This window comes from Tubulanus polymorphus, chromosome 5 (assembly GCF_964204645.1).
Source record: "Tubulanus polymorphus chromosome 5, tnTubPoly1.2, whole genome shotgun sequence".
Taxonomy (NCBI): domain Eukaryota; kingdom Metazoa; phylum Nemertea; class Palaeonemertea; order Tubulaniformes; family Tubulanidae; genus Tubulanus; species Tubulanus polymorphus.
In genome coordinates, this window is record NC_134029.1 from 19963587 (window position 1) to 19979172 (window position 15586).

A 15586-nucleotide genomic window follows, 5' to 3' on the forward strand; every position below is an offset into this window, starting at 1 on the left:
ACCTCTGAATATCCATGGACGACGAAATGGAATATAAAAGCCGCACAAAAGTTAATGTAGCCTTAGGAGATTTATGTGAGATTTAAGCTCCAGGAATTATGAAAATAAAAAATGTATATCTCCCTGAGCATTTACAAGAGCAGCAATACTTTGCCACTGTATGTTTAGAGCTTTTTTAAGCCAATAAACAGGAGTAGTTACTAATATTCCAAAATAAATGGTAACATTTTTACGTCGTCAAAAAAAATGTAATGGGAAAAGCGAGTCGATGACCCGGCGCCAGCCCGCTATTCGAAAATTGATTATTCTAATTATTCCACCGGCAGCTAGCGCCACCACAACCAGGAAACAAATCTACTTATTTGGAAAAAATAAAAAACCGCTGTAAACAATCGCTGTTTTTTGCTAGAAATCAATAGATGATCGGTAAAAATGTCGAAATTATGGCAGTGCATAGTCGGTCCGGCATTATACAGAATTCACGCGGTTCGTGGCACCCAAACTGAAGGCCGTGATTACTCTCCGAACGCTATGGAAAACGGAGGGGACCAGTTCGTTCGCTGGATTCGTCTGTGTTACACGATCTCCTGTTGGACTTCGCCGTTCCTGTTAACATTCCTGTACCGAAGATCCTACTTCACTCCGGAAGGCGCCGTCAGTTTGTTCGAACTTTTCGGCACGATCGTCATTTTTTTCTACGGCTCAAAAGCCGTACGCGGCTGGGGACGACTCCGCAATCGGGAATACCGCGCGTTTTTGGCGACGCTGGAAAACGCGCGCGAAAATTACGCGAAGCCCGACCGTAAACGTGCGTTGCGCGAGTACGATTTCGAATTCTTCGCGTGGCCGGCCGATTTCCGCTGGAGCGACGTCCGCGACGACGTCGACAAACCGAAAATCGAACTTCCGCGATCGACATCTCGCTCGGCGTCGACGATTAGAACTTTACCGTGTCAGGTGATAAGTTACGTTATGGCGCATACGTTCGGTCGTCGGATGGTCTACCCGGGAACGACCGGGCTCGTATCGGCGTTGATGAGCTCCATGTTGCTCGAAGGTCGCGGTAAACTAATTGAAGAATATCGCGGCGATCGCGCGAAACTAATCGCGCGCGACGCGAACGAAATCGACACGATGTTCGTCGACCGTCGAGCGAACGGCGACGAAAACGGCCGTACGCTCGTGATCACGTGCGAGGGTAACAGCGGGTTTTACGAGGTCGGGTGTATGGTGACGCCGTTAGACGCTGGGTATTCGGTGCTCGGTTGGAACCATCCCGGTTTCGGCGGTAGCAGCGGCGTTCCGTTTCCCGATCAGGAACAAAACGCTATCGACGTCGTCGTGCAATACGCGATTCATAAACTCGGTTTCGAAGTCGCGGATATCGTTATTTTCGCGTGGTCGATCGGCGGGTATACGGCTAGTTGGGCGGGTATGAACTATCCCGGTTTGAAATATATAATTCTAGACGCTACGTTCGACGATTTGTTGCCGTTGGCGGTGGCGCGTATGCCGCAGAGCTGGGGTTCGCTGGTCGCGCGCACGATACGAACGTACATGAATCTGAACGTCGCCGAGCAGTTAATCCGTTACCCGGGACCGGTGTCGCTCGTGCGTCGATCTCGCGACGAAATGATCACGACCGTCGCCGACGAAGTTCCCGACCCGGCGACGAATCGCGGCAACGATTTACTGACGAAGCTGCTGCGGCACCGTTACCCGTGTTTACTGTGCGACGACACGGCGCCGGCGCTCGCGCAATGGCTGACCGGCGGGGCTCACGCGCGCGCGCAACTTCTCGCCGAATATCCCGTCGACGACGACGTCTGCGCGTCGACGTTCGCGTCGTACGTCGACGAGAACGGTCGCGCGTTTCCGACGCGCGTCGGCGAGGATTTCGATGTCGATACGAAAACGAAGTTCGTATTGTTTTTGGCGTCGAAATATATGCAAGATTTTGAGAGCACGCATTGTACGCCGCTGCCCGTGCGGTTCTTTCGCGAGCCGTGGAACGTATGAAAACCGTGGCGTTAATAGTTTGAATAAGAATATATCGTAATGTAGTATATTAGTACTCTCTCGGACAGTCTTTGAATTGAAATGCAAAACGTGTTGTGATAATATTTAAAAAAGTCAAACGAAACGCGATGTTGTGATTGAATGTTATGTTGTATTCAATACCGATAAATCTCACGTTTACCAAGCGGGGACAAAGTGCCCTTCTCGAGGAAAGGCGGATAGAATTCAAAACAAATGCAGACTCGTATCCTAAGTCGCAAACGTAACGTCGCTATATTTTCGTGCTTATCCGACGAGTTCTTGGGGTGGGGGGTTTAGGGCGTGTACCTTTCTTAGAACAGATAAGCATCGAAATATAGTGGTGTTACCTATGTGACTCCATTCCTCTTCATACATCATTCAGAATTCGGATGAAATTGCGCAGGTGCTCTAGTTGAGACAACTACAATCGCTTGATGGCGAATTTTTTAAATCGCTGATAATGATAGAAAATTATTGAGTTGACAATGATTAGTTTTATTTTATTACGGATTTATTGATGTTTCTAATTAATGTTTTTCTGGTTTGTACATTTTTTTTTTGTTGGATGTGCTAGATTTTTGCGTGGTGAAAGTGCTTCTCTTCACCGAGTCATTTGATTTGATTTTTTTTTGCGGTAGGCCCACCGGCGCTCATTTTCTGACTCGTATATATCCGGGCACCAGGTATTATTAACTGAGCCCGGGTAGTTTGGTAGTCTAATAACTTTTCATGCTTTTGAATATGTATTAGCTTGTACCATGTGTGGTATAATGTAAAATCTGCTTGTGAAAGTAAACGCATATACCGGTACTGACTAGGCATGAAGAGTAGGCTAATTAAAATGAAATATTTGAAAATTTCCCTTGTGATAAGTTATGAGCTGTCGAACTGTCAATGCCCAGATTTAGATGCTTCTAATTGTATGTGGCTTAAGAATTGTAGCTGTGATTTTCATGATTAGGAGGTTTATGGCCATGTAACTGGTTTTAGTTATGGGATGTATGAAATACATAATAAGGTTTCTACGCGAACCCAGTTATTATTTTTCTCTAATAAATGAACTGTATGTTTTTCTGTTGTAAAGATGAGACTGAGTTGAAAATGTGACTAATAAAGATATCTTGAATTTAAGGTTGTTTGTTCAGGTCTGGATTATTGAAGGTGACTGCGTGTAGGTTCAATTTTTTCCTAGATTTACGGGGCAAACTGGCCAATCCTGTTCAAAAATATGACTATGTGTGCCCTCAAAAAATTATGGAAAAGTATTTTCAAAGAAATGTTGAAGACAAAAAAAATCAAAACGGGCCCTTATAAGGCCCAGAAAGGTGGGAGGGGCACCAGAATCCCACCAATGTTCACGCAGCCCTCGCATTGCCAAATCTACCCTTTTCAAATTAAGTGCCCGCAATTCCAATTTTCAGGCAAAATTTACTGGCATTCATTATTTCAAGAAAATTGAAATTCATACGATAAATGAAGGTTATAGTGGTGGCTGATTCAGGCCATGTAAAAAAAATCACGAATGGTGCAAATTCTTTTTTACAGGCACCTTAAAGTCGTTTTAACGCGCAATGAAACGAAAATTTCCCCGTGAAAACGAGAAATTACCGTGATAAAAGGACAAACAGTTTTATTGCGCGATAAAACGAAAGAAGAAGTTCGTTTTATCGCGCGATAACGACTTTGAGGCGTCTGTAAAAAAAGATTTCCTCCATTTGTGAATGGCCCGAATCGGCCACCATAGCCACCCTACATACTTACGTGTGTGGAATTAGTGTGTCCGCGGGAACTCATTCTGATTCACATTAGCAGGAGTATTTACAGCCATTTTTTCAGTTACTCCGGCGGCGCAGAGTCGCGGTCTTCGAATTGAAACCACTTCACATTTTTACGCTTTTCGGGCCAGCAGTACGGAATTCTCTCGGCAGCTTTACCCACCAAAGGCGGCCCCAAATAACGCAGCCGCGGCCCCTCTGATGTAAAATGTAAAGGTTATTATGGTGGCTGATTCGGGCCATGTAAAAAAAACACAAATGGTGCAAAAAAAAACAAAAATTACCACGTTAAAACGAGAAGTTACCGCGATAGAACGGGATTTTTTCGTTTTATCGCGCGATAAAAAAAACTTTTTTATTGCCACGTTGAAACGAAAAATAGCACGATACAACGAAAATTACCACGTTAAAACGAGAAAAAGTCGTTTAATCGCGCGCTAAAACGAAGTTATTCGTTTTATTCCTACGTTAAAACGGAAAATAGCGCGATAAAACGGGAAAATTTACGCAATGAAATGATTCTTTTTCGACTTTTTCTCTTTCTATTGCGGTAATTTTCGTTTAATCGCGCCATTTTTCGTTTTATCGCGCAATAAAACGACTTTTTCTCGTTTTAAGGTGGTAATTTTCCTTTTATCGCGCTATTTTTTGTTTTAACGTGGCGATAAAAAGAAAAAGTTCGTTTTATCGCGCGATGAAACGACTTTTTTTCTTTTTATTGCGCTTTCGTTTTAACGTGGCAATAAAACGGAAAAGTTCGAATAGCGCGCCAAATCCCGGTCGTACGGAAGCCCCTAAGTGACATACGAGATAATTTTTTCACAATTATCACTTATAAAGTCGAATTTCGACTTACTACGTCGAATTTCAACTAATTATGCCGAAATTCGACTAAGTAAGTCGAATTTCGAGTTAATTTACTCGAATTTATAGTTAATTAATTCGAATTTCGAGTTAATTATGTCGAAATTCGAGTTATTTTTATGTTGAAATTCGAGTTATTGTGTTTAATTTCGACTTATTAAGTCGAAATTTGACTTAATAAGTCGAATTTCGATATAATAAGTCGAAATTGTGAAAAAAATTATCTCGTATGTCACCTACGGGCTTCCGTACGACCGCGATTTGGCGCGAGACTCAGGCTAATTCACAAAAGCGAGCGGTATCCCTCACTCCCAACTTTAGTATCTACTCTTTCATTCAGAATATCAACTATACCATTCTAACAGCATGCATGTGATAAAACGTGGTAAGTAAAGTTCTTAGAACTGAATGGTGACAGAAATTGTGGTAGAGGAAAGTTTTGTAACTTATTGACCAAACTTGTGTTGTTCGATCGTTTTTGAAAATGAAATGAAAAACCAAAAAACTTGAGTGAGTCTCTCTATATATCTAAGCAAGGAACTTTTACGAAATTGAATCTGATTTGGTTTAGCTAAATCCGAAACGATGTCGGAAAATGAAAGGATTAGTAAATCGAAGCGTTTTTCGAGTCGAATCAATAAATTAATTCAAAAAAGGTCGCGATTTGAAACAAAATGGGCGTCAATAATGGTGACCGAATTAATGATTGATGATGGTCTGTGATAGATGTCTTAAGCCTGCGGTCGCAGAGGACGCCACGTTGGATTAAGCTGACTAAATCGCCACTAACTTGCTCACCAAGCAAGTTAGTCAATTTAATGAATCAATTTACAAACAGTTTCCATAAACGCTTTGATTTACCATATTGGATTCACTAAACCGCGTGCCACAAACGTGAAACTTAAATTGATTTACAAAGATTCACTTTCGTAAAAGCGCCTTCTGACTCAGATACCGAGTGAGAAGCTGGCATACTTTGCAGCTCTTTCCTCTGGATGCAGTTGTTCTTCATACTGAATTATCCATCTTACCTGAAAGGACCTATTTTCTTGTTTCAGATGGCCGTAAGGAAAATGTGCATTTTGACAAAATTAGTTCCCGTGTATCCAAGTTATGCTACCACCTCGATAAGACATTTGTCGATCCCGTAAGTTTGAAATCGTACTCTTACTTCTTCGTTCAGAGTCTGGAAAAGTATCTGGAAAATAAAAGAAGCGGCTTTTTCGAGGGGTAGAAAGTTAGGGTTAGGTAACCGTATGCATTATAAGATACAGCAGCGGTACCAGTGTAGAATCCACAAGTGAAATAAGCTTACCAGCACTGTAGGCTATGCAGGCCTGGTTAGATAATCGAGTTGGAATATTTGATTCAGCAAAAAATCTGTTCTTCATACGGACCGCTCAATCGACAGTGTGTTTTTTTTTTCTCGGACAGGTCGAAGTGGCAAAGCGCGTTATCATCGGGCTGTATTCCGGCGTGACGACGGTAGAATTAGACAATTTAGCAGCTGAGACGTCGGCGACGATGACCGTGAAACATCCCGATTACGCAACACTCGCCGCGAGAATAGTCGTCTCGAATTTACACAAAGAAACAAAGAAAGTCTTCAGCGGTATGCTGCGACCGACGTTTCCAAAATTTGAATCATGTTCTGATTTTAAAAACTTCTCGGCAGTTTTAGGCCCTACTGTAATCAAAACCACTGACTAGAAACTAGACTTAAGGCCAAAAAAAATATTCAGCGTCTGGTCAGGGCCTTCTGCACAAAATGATGCGGTGACGCGTTTTTTTTTATGCCACCAGCTCAACTTCAGTTGAGAGGGGCATATAGATTTACCCGCGTCTGAATACGCCGCCGTAAGTGAGGTTAGCATCTTAGAGGCCGCAATCGTTGACTGATTCAAATTATGGCCATCAGGGGAAAATAGCCTAGAGGCTGCAACTGAGTGTGATGGATTGGTCGACAGAAACAAGTCTGAACGGACGTAGTAGCCGGCTCTTTCAAAATTGATATCGATATCAACATGCTTTTGTGTATTAAAACTGGTTTTCAATCACAATCAAACAATAGCAATGAATTGGACTAAACTTCCGCGTTTGACGACATCGGCGACTAGATGGCGCTTGTACACGGTGGGCGAATTTTGCAGCCAATTTTTAAAAAAAGCTGGCATGGGGGTTCTAGATCATCGCGCGCGCTGACCAGAAACAGAATATATTTTTTTGGCCTAGGCTAGAAAATTTAACCATTGATGCTGACAATAAGCTCAAACATCAGGCTTGGTTTTGGTCATCCATCTTTTTGAAAGCACTACTGATTTTTGGGGGGTTTTTTTTGTTCATAATTTCAGAGGTCATGGATGATTTGTACAATTGGGTGAATCCTAAAACCAATAAACATTCGCCGATGATTTCGAAAAAATTGCACGATCTAGTCGTGGCCAACGCTGATGTGAGTATAGACGGGTTCATAGGCTTCCTTGAATGAAAGCCCTGAAATGGGACTGGAATGTGCTTTAAAATCCTTAGATCATTGTCACGGTCCTTGAATGGCGTCGCCTCACCACGCGATGACAATTTGAAGCTTTTGGTCGCATATCATCTATGGTGTGTACGCTTCTAATCACATCGAAAAATCATCGATTACTCAGGGGAATTATAAACGGGGGCGCGAGTGGCCACTGCAAGTGACTGATGTTAGATTGGCTATGAGACCTAGAGTCGTAGTTCTTTCTACGATTTAAACACAATCTTCAGAGGTCAGCTTTAGTCATCATCGCTGGTGGGTTGAAAATGTTTTCAGCAAAATTCCTCGGCCTTAGAAAAAACACTTAGAAACGTTTGCTATTTTGAAATGACACTTCGACATGAAGATATTTGTTCACCCCGCAACACGCGTGGAGATAAGATTGTTTTACCGATATAGAATATCTGTTTGTTTTTCACGAAGGTTAACTGTTTCATGTTGTTTTCAGAGATTAAACTCGGTTGTTATTTACGATCGCGATTTCAACTACAATTACTTCGGGTTCAAGGTATGTAAACAACATTGTTAGTCGTGATATTTCTGATGTTTGCCTGCTGATGAAAAATGATAATAATAAAAATTTGAATTGATAATCTATGAAAGAAAATACGTGTAGAATTCATAAAAAGCGAGATCATGCAATTTAAAAAAAAATGCCAAATGCAGTTGCATTGATAGGATTGTTTATTCGTATATTAATACATGTATATTGTAATTGAATTTTGTAGACTTTGGAGCGGTCATATCTATTGAAGATTGACGGAAAAGGTATGTTTACTGTATTTGAGATGAATTTGTGAAATTTGTTTTTGAACTGATAAAAATTGTATTGTAATTATTCGTAAATATTGTATTTGCAGTTGCTGAACGCCCGCAGCACATGTTAATGAGAGTGTCTTTGGGAATTCACGGAGATGATCTTGATGCGGCTATTGAGGTAAAATAACTGTTGTCATTCAGAATGTGATTAATGTTGAACAGGTTTCATGGGTACAGGGGGTTGTAGCATGTCTGACAAATTCTGAAAATGCTTAAAATTTGGGATAGGCCCTGATAATTGCTTAACTTTTCTGGTAAAAATCTGACATTGCTGAAAAGTGTTTACCCTGGCACATTTTGGAGTCTTAAAGAAAACTTTACAAATTTTATTGCGGTCCACTGTGTCTTTCGTAGTTTCCAGTAAAGTTTCTTTCATCACAAATCGTCGATTTAGAAAAAATTCCATCTTTGGATTCAGAGAAGAGCTGAAAAGTGTTGACTTTCGCCTCAGTCCTGACTGCAACTAAAAACAAATTCTTATATAAAGGACAATGAACATTAGTTCAGTTGGGCAATTATTAATATAATGTTTTTCAAGATTCGATAATTGCATTTTCTTGTAGACGTACAACTATATGTCTGAACAGTGGTTCACTCACGCGTCGCCGACGCTGTTCAACGCCGGGACGAACCGGCCGCAGCTATCGAGCTGTTTCCTGTTGGCGATGTCCAGCGACAGTATCGAAGGCATCTACGATACGTTGAAACAATGCGCGGTCATCTCGAAATCGGCAGGCGGAATCGGTTTGAACATTCACAATATTCGCGCCAACGGAAGCTATATCGCTGGCGTACGTATTCTGTATTTAGAGAAATTTCCCTGCCTAAGACAGTAATGAATCATTATCGAAATTAAACATCTTGGCGTTCTTTATTTCCAGACTAATGGAACATCGAATGGTTTGTTACCAATGTTACGAGTATTCAATAATACGGCGAGATATGTCGATCAAGGAGGCAATAAGGTAATAAGCTTTTTCTTTTCTTAACTTTTTCTGGATTTTCTTTTTTCAACCTAAAACTGCTGGAAAAGGTCATCACTGTAGGTAGGTTGAGTATATTTAACCCTTTCAGTGCTGACTAGTTATTACCCTATAGTGCTAGAGATAATTTGAAAATTTGAAAAAATTCCACCCTAGCGTGTTGAATAACGGGAATACCACTATAGTGCGTCTACACCGCGGCGCGGTGTATCGTTAGTTACTAATATTTCACTATGTCTGACAAGTGCTGCCATTTTTCAAGAGAGATAATTACTAATTACATCAATACACTGCAGTGCGGTATATGAGCAAAATCCAGCACTGATATATACACCGCACTGCGATGTAGACGCACTGAAAGGGTTAATGCTTGAAATGTATCTTGCATGATGTGGTTGGAAAAATTGATAATTTGTAGATGGCGCTAAGTATATTAGTAAATAACAGATATGTCTCCCATTTTGTTTGTCGTTTCAGCGTCCCGGAGCGTTCGCCGTGTACGTCGAACCGTGGCACGCGGACGTCTTCGATTTCCTCGACGCGCGTAAGAACACCGGTAAAGAAGAACAACGTGCCCGCGATTTATTCTACGCGTTGTGGGTGCCGGATTTATTTATGAAGCGAGTGGAAAACAACGACATCTGGACGTTGATGTGTCCTCACGAGTGTCCCGGTTTACACGAGGTCTGGGGAGAAGAGTTCGAGAAGCTCTACGAACAGTAAGTGCTTCATTCTATGTTGATCTTCACTAGATATTTACCAGAAATCAAGTTGAGCTTGTATCAATGACTTCCAGTTCGATATTGATTGCATTCTTATTTCATTCCTCCCCCTAGCAGCTATGGACAAGGTTAGTTTCAAGTTCAGGGTGTCTTAATTCCCCATATGGGTTAGATTGTTATGTGTTAACCAAGACGATTCAGAGCCATGAACCCAGGTGACTGATGGCTAACAACTGGGCTAACAACTACCCATCAAGACTAAACAATCTCTATATCCTGCAGAAAAAAAGCTGTACGCATAATAAATAAGAAACATTTCCTAGAGCATTCAGGACCATTATTCTGACTTAATTGATTGGATTGTTAGCAGATCAAGTCTGGGAAAAAACGTACATAGGGAATAGTCGAAAAAGCAATTCAAGTGAAAAAAGTGGCCACCCTGTTTGATGAAGCCAATATTGTTGTCAGTATTCAGAGTCATGAGCAATTTGATGGCCCCAAATGAGTTACAAATTGGATGGGGGAAGGGTGATATTCAGAACGAACACTTTCGAGCAAACAAGAAATCATTGGTATTTCGTTTTTGAATTATAGATATGAACGCGAAGGCAAGGGTCGAAAAACAATCAAAGCTCAGTCTTTATGGTACGCGATCATTGAGTCACAGACCGAGACCGGTACGCCGTACATGCTGTATAAGGACGCATGTAATAGCAAATCCAACCAACAGAATCTCGGAACGATTAAATGCAGTAATTTATGCACGGAAATTGTCGAATACACGTCTGCTGATGAGGTAAATGAATATTTCCGATATCGCAAATGTTTGAAAATAAAGAATTCTCCTCTGTGAAATTTAAAGATGATTTAGAAACGTCTTAATATGCTTGCATCGCATTCAGGAAAATCAGCCAGGACCCTTTTCCACAGTTGTGAGTTGAGATTGAGTTAAGATTTGACGATCAACTCATTGAAAATGATCAAATTTTAACTCAAGAGTCAACTCTAACTCATAACGATGGAACTCAAGTTTTTCCTTGTCAATTTTCATGTTAATAGGCAAAACTTGGGGAATTTAAATTTTTGGCGTCCTGTTGTTTGTGCTGGTGATGAGTGGCACAATAAAGGTCTTGATAAGAAACTGTGCCCATTGTATTTATTTCATCAGGGTGTGGTGGGTTTGTAAGGGACCCGAATCAAAACAAATAGACCAAATCTATCAGTCAAATAACAGGGTCAATCCCCTATTTTAAGATCAAAAAGGGAATAATTTACATAAACGAAAATATTGACAGATAAATTCTTGAATTGTAGGTCGCCGTTTGTAACCTAGCGTCAATCGCCTTACCGCACTTCGTCAATCGAGAAACTCATCAATTCGATTTCGTCAAGCTGATCGAAGTGACGAAGGTCATCACGAAAAATCTCAACAAAATCATCGAGGTGAACTTCTATCCGGTGCCGGAGGCGCGTCGTTCGAACATGCGACACCGGCCGATCGGTATCGGAGTTCAAGGTCTCGCCGACGCGTTCATTCTGATGCGATTGCCATTCGCCAGCGAGGAAGCGCAAGAGTTGAACAAACAGATCTTCGAAACGATTTACTACGCGGCGTTGCAGGCTAGTTGCGAACTAGCGCGGGAGTTAGGCCCGTACGAGACGTATCCCGGCTCGCCAGTCAGTAACGGGGTAAGATATGTTTTGATGTGGAAAACAGGGTGGCCGCACTGACCCCTGAAACTCAGGAACCAGTTCTACAGTTGTGAGTTAAGATTTAACTCCAGAGACAACCCATTGAAAATGATCTACTTTTAACTCACAACTGTAGAACTGGTTCCTGAGTTTCAGGGAATCAGAGAAAAAAACTCGGGGAATTCAGCAAATTTTACCAAAAACTTGGAAAATTGATGAAATTCGGATAATGCTATTGACCGCGCATTTCTTTATCAATGCGTGAACCAACGAAAAATGAGTGAATGGTAACATTTTACACCTAGAAATTTCTATTGATTCACTGTTATGTGGGAATTTTGTGTAATAACATCGAAAACTCGAATGATTTGGGGGCAAAGTGGTCACCCTGTTCTATTTTGATGTGTTTCTTGAGCATTCGATGTATCTCCGTTTCTATAACTAGCTTATATATATACCTGAAAATATGTTCCTTACAATTCTACTCGGAAAACAACCATTGATTGATGCTTAGCATATAAAAGACTGATCAGACATGTAGTTTGAATTCATAATTGCTCCGTAATGATAATTTATACGTCTAATTGCGCTGTTACAGATTTTACAGTATGATATGTGGAATGTGACGCCTTCTAATCTTCATGATTGGGCCGCACTGAAAGCTGAAATTTCGAAGTAAGTACCGGCAGTTTTAATCGTAATATCGAGTTACCGATTGGGTCATTTCAACCACTTTGGTGTATGAAAAGGGTTTCCGCAACAATGGACCGGTTGCTCCTCGAGAGTTGTTACACCTGTCTAGTGAGCACGATTGTCTGCGCTGAAGTCTTCGTAAATTCAGACCTTTGAGTTGCCTGCGTTGTTTTGAGTAGTTAAGTTTAGACTATCATAGAAACATCTGGCAACTTGATACATTCGTTAAACCATATCGGCATAATCTCTAGATTTCGAACTTACCAGGCACTCATGGACTTAATCGTCCGTATTTATAATACAATTATAAACTGAGGTTTTTTAATTAATTCGTTGCACTCGCAGGTACGGCGTACGAAATAGTCTACTGATCGCGCCGATGCCAACGGCTTCGACCGCGCAGATTCTCGGAAATAACGAATCGTTTGAACCGTACACGAGTAACATCTACACCAGACGCGTGCTGTCTGGAGAATTCCAGGTAAAACGAGAAATATTGATCGTAAATCCGTGCGGATTGCCCCCCTATCCATTCAAAAACATGTTAAAATCAGATAAATGAAAAATCAATCTTTTTGGGGGGGCAGTTGCAAAGTTAAACAATGTTTTATCGTAAACCGAGGCTATGCTTGAGATGATGGTGTTTTAACATTGTTTAACTGAAATAATGTTAGGGCAACTGGTCTTGGGTCAGATCTAAGCGCTTGTCCGAAAACTTTTTTCCTAATTGATACAGCAGATGATAGACAAGTAGATTTTTGAGGGGGCGCAGTGAAATTTCAGATATGCTTTCCCCGAGGGCGAGTGGCTTTTATTCTTAAGATCGGACCCTGTGGCCCCAAGAGTCTTGAGATGATAAAGCTATGCTATGGTACTTAGATTACTATTCAAGTTGTATTGATTTCAGCAATTGAATATTGTTATTGGCATCCAGTTTACTGTACTTTTTACGTTGGTGTTTTGAAAACTGTCGTTGATATTTTTAGATCGTAAATCAACATCTATTGCGTGATTTGACGGAACTCGGGGTCTGGAACATGGACTTGAAGAATCAGATCATGGCCAACAACGGCTCCATACAGAACATCGATTGCATTCCAGCCGACATCAAGGCCTTGTACAAAACGGTGTGGGAAATCTCGCAGAAGACTATCCTCAAGATGGCCGCCGATCGCGGGGCGTTCATCGACCAGAGTCAGTCGCTGAACGTGCACATCGCGCAACCGAACTACGGAAAGTTAACGAGCATGCATTTCTACGCCTGGAAACTTGTAAGTTCAGAAAAGTTGTCACGTTTGCGGTATTTATCGCTGATTTTCTGTATATCTTACTCGTCTATAAGAAAAAAATACTGATTTGATTCGTTTGATGTTTGACAAATTACAAGAGTATTACCAAGGGAGTTGCCCTTGAATATGGATTTATTTTTTAAATGTTTGTATATCAAATGGAAATTTCTCCTGAAAACGTTTGAAATTGTTCCTAAAAGCACTGAAGCAGATACTGCGAGCCTTCGGGGACGGATCTACAGTGTCTAGACAGTAGTTTTTGCCAATGGCAAGAAAAGGGGACATATTAATGAATGTGGAAATGGTGTACTGATGGTTCAATAAGGCAAAGAGAAGGGTTTAGTTGGTTCCTCTCCCAGACAATCTTATGTCTTATTTGTCGCATTATGTGGGTTTTAGTCTTTGCTGATTTCAGAGTGCTCATGGCTCTATTTATTGAAGAGCATTCAAATATCTAAGCCCATGATGACGTATACATGGCAGCCTTGTTTCCCGGATGATAACAATATTCATCGAAATGAATTAACAATTTCGTTACAGGGTCTGAAGACGGGCATGTACTATTTGCGTACGAAGGCCGCGGCGAGCGCCGTTCAGTTTACCGTCGACAAAACCAAGTTGAAGAACGCGAACATGACCGTGAAAGAGGAAAAGGAACTGAACGAAGCAGCAATGGCGTGCTCGTTAGAGAACCGTGAAGCGTGCACGATGTGCAGCGCGTAGAGCTCCACCTCGAACCGACGAATTACCGCATTTACTAAAGCGCGTAGTCACTTTTTAGTGCTGTCTGATGTTACCGAACATTCTAAATCTTGTTTATAATTTATAGATCAAATCTGTACGCAAAAATACCAATACATAGTACATGTATGCGTTCTTAATAAGAATATATATAGAATATATTATTCATGCCAGCTATTTTCACTGCCAGTTATTTGTATGATATTTACACTCCATCACTTGCCGATATGTGTTCTATGTAATTATATCACTTGTAATTTCTTCGCATTTACCTAGCAATTTTATGCCTAGTTACTTAGAAGACAAAAGGCAGTATATATTTTTCATAAACGGAGATTATATTGAAATTATTAATATTCATTATTCGTAAATTTTCACTGCCACTCCTAAATAGGAAATAGCTCCACTCATTGTATGCATGTTCTATGTGTTAACGTCTATAGATTTGTTAGGTACTGTAATCAATTCAATGGGAATGCTTGAGTTTGCAGATCTTTACAGATTCATGCTGAACATTTTCTTGAATGATACGATGAACTATACCCGCCGATGAATCTGTTCCAACTTGGTAAACTAATTCCAGAGGTTGTTAGACTTGTTACTAAGGGGCCAGTTTAATCTGCAATTGTGTAGCCAATGAATCCATTCCAAGTTTATGAACTTATTCCAGAATTGTTTACTTGTTACTGAGGGGCCAGTTTAATCTGCAATTGTGTAGCCAATGAATCTATTCCAACTTTATGAACTTATTCCAGAGGTTGTTGACTTGTTACTGAGGGGCCAGTTTAATCTGCAATTGTGTAGCCAATGAATCTATTCAAACTTTATGAACTTATTCCAGAGGTTTTGACTTGTTACTGAGGGGCCAGTTTAATCTGCAATTGTGTAGCCAATGAATCCGTTCCAACTTGGTATACTTATTCCTGAGGTTGTTTGACTTGTTACTGAGGGGCCAGTTTAATCTCCAATTGTGTAACTGTATCCAGACAGTCTGGAACTGTGACTTCTTGATTCCTACAAAACGCTAAATGTGTGCTTTAAACTCATTTGAACAAAAAGCTCAAAACTCCTTCAATTTTTAGATATAGATAATCGGACATTTTTGTCTGGTTTGTACTGGGCGAATGTAAATCATGAACTTATAATACTGTTTTTACTTCGAGACATAAATCTATGTGACTAGGTTGATAGTGTGCATGGTATTATTGGTGATATTAATTTGTAATGCATTTAAAAACAGCCTGTAGCAACCGTTTTTCAAGCTTGAGTTCTTGAAATCACAGTACATGTATTGGAAACCAGGGGTCTTGCATCGATTGTATTTTCATGACTGACAAATACAGTCGCTATGTTAACTTTTTTTTTACAAATCTGTAAAAATAAAATTATCACTTCTTTATACATGGATGTGTTGAGGTATTAATTTTTTTGGAAGAATTGG

The 15586-nt window shown here is 40.7% G+C and overlaps 2 protein-coding genes across 2 annotated transcripts; both read left to right on the plus strand.

Annotated features, from left to right (window-relative positions):
* The first annotated feature begins 363 nt into the window (after positions 1–363).
* LOC141904910 (phosphatidylserine lipase ABHD16A-like) lies at positions 364–3143 on the plus strand. Its single transcript, XM_074793524.1, has one exon. It carries the CDS (start codon positions 433–435, stop codon positions 2017–2019), a length of 1587 nt encoding a protein of 528 aa, XP_074649625.1. The 5' UTR covers positions 364–432; the 3' UTR covers positions 2020–3143.
* Positions 3144–4953: 1810 nt separating this feature from the next.
* Positions 4954–15528, plus strand: LOC141904909 (ribonucleoside-diphosphate reductase large subunit-like). Its single transcript, XM_074793523.1, has 16 exons — positions 4954–5064; positions 5738–5826; positions 6114–6291; positions 7031–7131; positions 7655–7714; positions 7935–7974; positions 8067–8143; positions 8589–8816; positions 8907–8990; positions 9486–9727; positions 10325–10526; positions 11045–11419; positions 12021–12097; positions 12461–12596; positions 13102–13386; positions 13945–15528. The coding sequence occupies exons 1-16, from the start codon at positions 5046–5048 to the stop codon at positions 14125–14127; spliced, it is 2376 nt and encodes a 791-aa protein (XP_074649624.1). The 5' UTR covers positions 4954–5045; the 3' UTR covers positions 14128–15528.
* The last annotated feature ends 58 nt before the right edge of the window (positions 15529–15586 follow it).